This window comes from Theobroma umbraticum, unplaced genomic scaffold (assembly GCF_002168275.2).
Source record: "Theobroma umbraticum cultivar Fairchild unplaced genomic scaffold, ASM216827v3 scaffold_4.1, whole genome shotgun sequence".
Taxonomy (NCBI): Eukaryota; Viridiplantae; Streptophyta; class Magnoliopsida; order Malvales; family Malvaceae; genus Theobroma; species Theobroma umbraticum.
Genome location: NW_018397258.1, coordinates 9,391,243 through 9,400,301, shown reverse-complemented (window position 1 = coordinate 9,400,301; position 9,059 = coordinate 9,391,243). Strand labels below are relative to the sequence as shown.

Sequence of the window (9,059 nt, the reverse complement as noted above, 5' to 3'; positions counted from 1 at the left end):
AACCCATTTACAAAGTTCATGCCCACTGCTCAACATGATTATTTGGTTGACATATTTGATGCTTGTAAAGTTCAATCCTAGTTGGCTACAATCGGACCCACAATCAGCATATTTTACTCCTTAATTGATGTAGGTACCTCATGTACAAATAGCATTCTATACACAAATTATAATTCATTTAGGATTCAACAATCCTCATTACTTTTAGTCAATTTAATTTGATTGATTTGTCAAATTCTCATATCTAATTATAAAGATTATCTATGCAAATAAGTTACCTGAACTAAAATAAAAGGACAAGGAAAAGTCATGACATGTTAAACAATACAAGCAATCTAGGAGATCCCAAAATTTGTGTTGGTTTTGACTAGGGATGAGTCCCAAAGAGTATAAAGTGAGCCACAATTTTCTCCAGGGCCAAGAAAAATCCTCTGCCACATGGAGCTTTCACCCTGTGGTTTGGGTAGCAAAAGATCCTGGATGGGCCATCCTACAAATCCTTCACTTTAGTCAAGGAGCACATGCAAATGAAAAGGACTTTACTGTTCTTTTCTTTTATTTTTCCAGTGTTCATTGCCTGAAAGTGAAGGAGGAATTGCAACGGATGGATGATGTAATTCGTTGAAATTATGATTCTTTTAATGACAAACTGGTGAGATAGGCCAAAGGTGACAGATTTTCTGCAATAGCTAAAGGCCAGAATGAAAAGGCATAAATTAATGTCATTTTGCCCAAGGTTGGTAAGTAATAAGTATTCTTTAATCACATCACATGCACGATAATTAAAGACTTCAAAGGTAAACCAACCTACTTCCATTTATCATGGAAGCAACTTGACTTTACTAATTATTCCTATTTTTTTTTTCCTTAATTCTTTCAACCATTGGCAAATGAATACGTAAGAATTACAAGTGAAAATCTCTTCCTAAAAAATTGATTGGTCGTTCCTTTGAATTCAGACTCAATTTAATTAGAAAAATCAATAATTTAAATTCAAAATGATTTGAATTAAAAATTATCTGATGAGCTAAAGGCCCAATTTAAGATGCTTTTTCGGTCAATCTGAAAAATAAAATGAAGGGATATTTGAGTAGACATTTTATATTTGAACCATAAATTTATTACTGTGTTTAAATTATCCTTGAATGGGTGGTTAAAGCTGGAAGTACAAGCACCAAACAAGGGATAGTCCCATTGAAACGCCCAGAGCTTATACTACAGTTGGTTTAAAACAGGAAGGAAGATTCGTGGAGGCAATGTGAACAAAGTGAAAGAAGGCTTAACGCTCGACAGATGACGTCGACAGACAACTTGGGGGTTAGTGACGTGGCAGAATGTGGGACCACAACGTTCAAATAAATGCCTGTGTGTTTTTGCCAGGTGTCCTTGCTATCTTTATTTTCCTTTGCTGCTACCTAATTAAAAGAAACATTTGGACCCATTTTCCACTTTGAATTGTGTGTTAGGAGAAGCCTAAAGGGAAGTTATGGAGGGCATTGATGATGGTAGTAGCAAATACCAAGGTACGATAATGGCAGCCTTGGCAGCCTGGCATACACAAATTTGCCTGGTGTGGACAATGTTGTAGGAGTATACCTAGAAAGATTTGGCTTGTTTAGTATCTGTGTGTGTCATCAAGGAAGGTAGCTGTTTTATGTTTTCTATGTAATGTTTTCCTTGAACAAATTATGGGGATAGTTGGCTTGGGTAATCAGTTGCTGTGACACAAAAAAAAAAAAAAAGAATAATAATAATAATATTAAATCAGTTGCCAAATTCATCAATGTTGTGTCTCCCATTAAAAAGTTTCTTGGTGTGCATTTAGTTTCCTTTTCAATTATGGTGTTGATGCTGAATCAGGACCTAGGAGCTTCAGAACCAGCTGTGGGGATGAACACTCATTTTCCAGATTTAGCACTTGAATGCAAATTGCATGACTTCGTTCCAATTAATACAACATAGATGACATTTCTTAGGGTGTCTTATTGTCTGTAATCTGGTAATGCCAGAAAATTTTAAACCTTGGACATGTAATTACTAGAAAAATTTTTCATCAGTTAAATTCTTCAAGATTTTCAGTCTCATTTTGACACTAATGAATTGGCATTAAAAATAAATGCGACTACCTTCAATGTATCCTACCACTGCTGCCACTACTTTTGCCCCTTTTTTGTTCTCTCTTTGCTAAATTAAACAGAATCACCCAAATACATGGCAGCAACAACCGTAAATGGAAAGTCGGACAAGGAAGATTGTTTGAAGGTGAACTACTGTGAGATTACTCAAATACATAAAGGAACTCCATCCACCTAAGAACTTTGATCCATTTATAATTCCATTAAAAAAGTTAGCTCCCATACTTGTTGTTTGAAGAGCAAAAGATAACAGCATTGTTTAGGCTTCAAGCCAGTGGACATCTTAATAAAAGCAAGGAGAGCAAGAGGTAATGCAAAGAAAGCATCATTCAAAGGCATTTGACTTCATTACCACAAGCATATGCTTCTTCTGTGCAATCCTCCAAGCTTGATTTATCAAGCAAAAAAGGATATGCCTTATCTTTGTCCCGAGATATTTGAAAAATAAAAGATCGCCTGTCATGGATGCCTAGCATATCTTCACTGGAGTGAATACGGCTTCTAAAACTTGAACCATCCCAGGAACTCCCAAATTCATCTTCACTAAGAAAGGTTGAATATATGATTTCCTTTTCAGGTATTTGATGATCATTATAGGTAGATGAGCATCGATCTCTTACTAAACCACTAGATTGTAAGCATTTCCATTCTACATCAAGAGCAAAGGAAAGGTGGGTTCCACTACCAGGAATACTGTCCTCCTCACCAAAAGCCTTTTTGAGGAACCCAAGGTGATTTCCAAGAGATGGGAGAATATCACTTGTCTCACTACCTTTACATGCAATTTCATAATAATTGCAATCCCCAATTAGATTAAGGTATTTTGACGAATGTGATAAGGTCAAAGGAAGAGGGTTCAAATCTGCAACTGTTTCTTCCTTTTCTTCTAAAACAGATCCTCCAAGCTCTTGTTTGTCACAGCTGGTACTAGTGGGAGGCACTTCTGTGTAAAAATCTTGGGGATAATTCCTCAGGACAGATGATGAACAAAACCTAAATGTACCATATGATTCAGATAACATAGTTAGACTTTGGTGTTGATCCCATGAACTTTGTACTGCAGGAACTATGGTCCAGTTTGTATTCTGACAAGTAGCAGATAAGCTCCTTTCATTCATGTTTATAGAATCCCATTCAAGCAGTAGAAATGGCTCTCTTCCAAGCAAGGATCCATTTGGGTCATGGAAATCATCTAGCTCTTTGAAAGGACTAAATGGTGGAAAAGATCCATGTCTCACAAACGGAAAGCTAAAAGTGGAGTCACCTTCAATGCAGGAGAACAAATTTTTCCCTCTTAGTTCACAGCTAGGTAAATCTAAATTCTTTCGAATGGTGTTGTGATTGTTAAAGGCTGGAGTGCAGATATTAGAGCTCCTCGTGTCCCTTGATCTGTCTGACCAATAAGATGATGTATCATTTTCCAAGTACGGCAAATATTCAACTTCCATGATGTTCCTTGTTGGCATCCTATAAAGTTTCTTGGAAGGAATATCAGACTTAGGGCAGGCAAGTAACTGAGTTTTGGTATCATTCTCTGCTGGTGCTGAATCTGCGCTTCTGAAACTCTGCAGGAGCCAATATTTTTTCTGATAATCAAGTTAACAAAAGAAGTCATATCATACAGAGGGTTGAAAGGGCATTACGTTTTTCTCATTGTTCTGAGGTAAAAGCCGACTAAGGATCATTGAAATAAGATCATACCTGAGAGAACATCTACTCAATGCATAATATGAATTGTCAAAAACAATGAAATTAACTTTTGATCATGAGAAGTCTGACCCCTTGGAACAGAGTTCCTCCATCTCAGGAGATGAATTATGAGCCCATTGATGCAGTTTCTGTCTCTTTTTAGAAAATAATTCCACTTGATCAGACTGAGACCCTGAAATTTGAAATTTTCTGATTTTATTTCATGATTTATGGCTTATAATGCTCAGTTTTAGCCAATGACTAATCTTGTTTCAAACAGCAGACAATGCTTTGATGTATTTTTTTTCCATATAGAGTTTGAAATTCCAAGCTAAAAACAAGACCTCAGCCCCGTTTGCCAAGAATCAAGATGCAAAGACAAATGGACAATTTTGATTGCTAGAACAGAAGCACAACTGCAGAAACATATGCAGCATTCCCCTATCTCTATTTTCTGCTATTTACCACCTTTGCTTTTGAATAGAGAAAACAAAGATTGTAGATTGGTAACAGACCCTGGTCTCTAATTGCCAGTATCATGCTCCTAACAATTTTCTATGCTGCATATAAACTCAAAGGCTGAAAAGGCTTTCTTTAAATTGACCTCTGTTAAAGAAGCAGGAACACTGGTTACTTGCAAGAATAACTTCATAATCTTGACTTCTGTGGGGACTGGACATGAGATATTTAACAAAAGAGTTTCAGTGGGGTCTGGCTATGGACACAAAACTTGGAAACTTTGCAGTGATACTAGGACAATACTTAAGAAAAGTATGGAGATTCATACAAACACTATGAACAGAAACGAGCATGTAGTAGACTAATAGTTGCATCAATAAAATAAAACTGATAACCCCAGCTGAAATGACATTTATTGAAGCAAACCTACTTAGAGTAGTTAAAAGACAAAGTTAGGAACCAGTCAACCAAGGAATTGCTATGAACAAGAAATTAAGAATTTGTTTTACCTTCCATACCCCAGTCATTTGCTGCTCCGTCAACAGGTGAGAGGAATGAATCAAAGTTGACACATGTCACATTGTTAACAGGCAACGATGATCCTGAGTCCTTAGAACTAACATGTTGACTGGACAAAAGTGATCGCAACTCCTTTGAGCTAACATTTCTGACAGACAATGGGGATCTAAAGTCCTTAGAGCGAGTTGTAATAATGTTGGTCCCCTCCGATGACCTGGAGATGTTCCTAACTATATTGGTGCCCTCTAAACAGTAAAGAAGAAAATATCAAAATTTTCTTTTAAGCAAAGAAACCTGGAAATGAATGCACCTAACAAAATGAAGTCGAAAGCAGTCAAGTGAGGACAATATCCAAGTTTATCCTACCTACTACTTCTCGATGTTCAGTAGAATTCAACTTGTTTGATTGGTTTTTCTCCCTTCGCATTGAATGAGAATCATATTTTTGGCCGGCATCTTTCTTCAGCTTCTTGAAAAACGCATACTCGGAAGTTTTAGGGCCATCAGCTACAAATCCATGGTTATGATAATCCATAAAAAATTTGAACCATACCATAAACAAACTTCTTCAAACGCTTATCTAAGAAGATAGAAGCAAAAAGTAAAGCATTAGGCAATCTAACTGAAATCCCTTCCAAGTTTAAAAGGAAATTATTTCTAGGAAAGTCTATAATGTCCAAACAAACAAAAGCTAAAAGAGAATTAATAAAGGTCAACTCATATTTGAATGATAGCATCGTGTAAAGCCAGAGAAATTCAAAATTAAACTCAATCTTCGTTCAATAACTGGAATAATTGGGGAAAAAAAGGGGAAAAAACCTCGATTTGATCGGGAATCGGGTCGGGTTGTGGCGCTATGAACTCTGTGGAGAGCTGCAGGGAATGAAGTTCGAATTGGAGGTTCGGTGTTAGTATCGCGGTTTCTTCTTTTCATTATGATCTCAGTTCTTTCATTTGGTATTGGATTTTGGGGATGGAATTGAATCAAAAACCCTAGCTTTGGTTGGGTAGGGATTGGGGAACCGAAACTCGTCGGGTCTTATGGCCGTTGTTATTGGTTAACTTGTTTGAGAAGGGAAACTAGAAACTGGAGAAGCAGCACTAGCTTAGGCGCCAAAACGGCACGTGAGAGGGAGGGTGCACTATGAAATAATTTTTAATAAAAATATAAAAATTAAGTAATACAAAATAAATAAAGTTTTATTTGTTGTTTCAACAAATAATGTATGATGAATTTTATAGTAAGACTAATCTTACTGTAAGGTCAATTAATATAATTTAAAAAAATAATAAAAATTTGTTTAACAGATAAACAAAAGAGGTAATTTATAAACTTATTCATTATATATTAACAATATAAGTTAATTTTTAAATTTATTTATTTTATTTTAAATATTATTTTATTTTTACCCTAAAATATAAGAATATTATTATTTTTAATTAATTTAATTTGATTAAATTTATTATTATGATTTGTTACATTAAATTTCACACATTTACATCAATATTTTAACAATACTTATTCCAACTTTATAATTTTTTATGTTAATTCTTATAGATTTATGTCAAGATATTTCAAGTACTAGATTTTACTATAATTATTTTTATCTTTATTATTATTTCTTTTTAAAGTAAATTTGTAAACCGTTAAATACTTTAAACTAGAAAAAATAAATTTAAATATTTAATTTTTTAAAAAATTATATTTATTTGACATAATTGACTTGTTAGATTAAATCTCATATGTTTACGTCAATATTTTGATAATATCTATTTTACTTTTATAATTTTTATATTAATTCTTACTGTTTTACGTCAAAACTTTTGAAATATTGATTTTCATTATAATTATTTTTATCCTTATTATTATTCATCTATTAATTAAAATTTAAAAATTGTTAAATACTTTAAACTTGAGAATATAAATTTAAATGTTTAATTTTTTAAAAAAATTATATTTATTTAATATAGTTGACTTATTATGTTAAACCTCACACGTTTACGTTAATATTTTAACAATACTTATTCTATCTTTATAAGTTTTTTACGTTAATTCTTATTGTTTTACATCAAATTTTTTTAATTAGTATTTTTTAATATAATTATTTTTATCTTTATTATTATTCATCTATAAATTAAAATTTGTAAACCGTTAAATATTTTAAACTCAAAAATAGAAATTTAAATTTTTAATTTTCTAAAAAATTATGCTTATCTTTAAGCAAGGAGATCATGCACCAATCAATGAGTCAAATGCTGTAGGAACTATTCTTATCTTTACTATTCTTCCTTTATAAATTAAAATTTGTAACCTATTAAAAACTTTGGTGAATAGAGTTGAAGGAAAATTAAAATGATGGAAGTCCAAATTATTATTTATAGGTGGCAGGGTCATTGTGTTAAAAGTAATGATTAACAGCTTACCAATTTTCTTTGTGTCTCTTTTTAAAATTCCATGTGAGATTAAAGAAGAGTTGGAAAGGTTCAACGCAAGTTCTTGCGAAGGATGTCAATCATAACAAGGCAATTCATTTTATTAGATAGGAGAACGTTTCTCGATATAAAGAGAATAGGGGATTGAGGTTAATGGAAGCCTATTTACTAAATGGTTGTGGAGATATGGAAACTGAAAAGATAGCCTATGGAGAATAATAGTGGCAAAGAAGAATAACTACAATCCATGTACCTTGTTACCTAAAGTTGTTATTACTCGTAATTGTTCTAAATTATGGAAAAATATCATATCCTCTCTTATGCCTCTTAATAAAATTTTCTTGCAACTAATCTAGGTGTGTATTGTAGGTGATGATTTATCAACTTTATTCCAGCATGACATGTGGATGGAGGATACAGTGTTAAACACAAGTTTTTCAAGACTATGCTTTGGCTATAAATAAAAGAGGCGGGTTATGTGAGCATGGTCATTGGATAAAGAATGGGTGGCAATGGAGAATAAATCTTAGAAGGCAATTATTTAAATGGGAATTCAAACAGTGGCCTAGATTATGGAATCACTTAAAGGGAGTATTCCTTAGGGGATGGCTTCAAAGATGAACTTATTTGGAAGGCTACTCTAAATGGAAGGTATTCCTCTAAGTTAGTTTTCCGTTTAGCGTATAATTTTGAATCATTTATGTTTTGGGGAAATATTTGGCTTAGACATGCACAGTATAAAGTAGAGGCATTCGTATGGCGATGTGGGAGAGAATTCCGTTAAAATTTGAACTTATTGAAAGGCAGTTAATAAGGGAGGATCAAGCTTTATGTGTAATCTACAATAAAAGTCTTGAGACCATTAATCACTCACTTTTTTCATGTGAAAAGGTTTGGAAACTTCGGGGAATGTGGTTTTTTAAGTGGAAGATTAATTGGATCACTCCGGTTACTCAACAAAGTTCTTTCTTGTCTCGAGATTGAATTGTGTGTCTACAAATAGATGAAAGATATGGATGATGGCCTTTTATTCTTTAATATGGTCAATTTGGTTGTTCCACATATAATGGGAGGAATCGAGATATGAGGTAGTGTCATGATTTAGTTAATATGCTTATAGCGGTTTGATGCAAGTCTTAATGGCCTGACATGGTGGATTTAGTTAAGGATATTTTCAGGAATTCGAATACTACATTAATTATTACCACCTCTAAGGCAAAGAACCAACTATATAATGGGAGGCTTCAGAATTTGCTTGGATAAAGTTCAATGTGGATGGCACTTCAGCTAGAAACCCACATTGGTGGCATTGCTCGTGATCATTTAAGTAGAGTAAGAATAACATTTCTAGATCCATGGATGTTTGTGATGCAAATCAAGCTGACACAATGACAATCAGGGAGGAGTTTTATATAGTTAATAAATATCTGAGGAAGGATAATATCTAATATTGGATAGAATTAAACTTTCAAAATGCAATGTTATGGTGTAATAATATCTCTAAGGCTCCTCAAATGTTTATAAGATAAAATTCAAAAAGCCCTTTAAAACACCTCAAAAAGATATTTTGTGTTATGAATATTTTTATGAATAGCCATTTATGTTATCTATATCTAGATCTGATGTAAATCAGATTAGATTAAGATTTAATCCATTTAATCTCTAAGCGTTATCTTCTTCTTGTAAAAAGGTTATTTACCTATAAATAGGCTCCCTTAGTTCATTTGTATACATACTTCAATAAGATTTCTTCTCTCCCCCTAAATACGCTCTTTCCCTCTAAATACTTTCTCTTATATTTCTCTTATAGTTGTTCTTTTAGAT

The 9,059-nt window shown here is 33.2% G+C and overlaps 1 protein-coding gene across 3 annotated transcripts; it reads right to left on the bottom strand.

Annotated features, from left to right (window-relative positions):
• Nucleotides 1-2,310: 2,310 nt before the first annotated feature.
• LOC110414426 (uncharacterized) lies at nucleotides 2,311-5,861 on the bottom strand. Of its 3 annotated transcripts, none has more exons than XM_021425613.2 (6): nucleotides 5,622-5,861; nucleotides 5,169-5,309; nucleotides 4,793-5,047; nucleotides 3,915-4,017; nucleotides 3,779-3,836; nucleotides 2,311-3,700 (listed from the first exon to the last, which is right to left on the bottom strand). In XM_021425613.2, exons 1-6 carry the CDS (start codon nucleotides 5,734-5,736, stop codon nucleotides 2,465-2,467), a joined length of 1,908 nt encoding a protein of 635 aa, XP_021281288.1. In that variant the 5' UTR covers nucleotides 5,737-5,861; the 3' UTR covers nucleotides 2,311-2,464. The 3 variants fall into 3 exon arrangements, with proteins under 3 accessions (XP_021281288.1, XP_021281289.1, XP_021281290.1); XM_021425614.2 differs by having other exon boundaries at nucleotides 3,779-3,809; XM_021425615.2 differs by having other exon boundaries at nucleotides 5,169-5,382; nucleotides 5,622-5,780.
• Nucleotides 5,862-9,059: the final 3,198 nt, after the last annotated feature.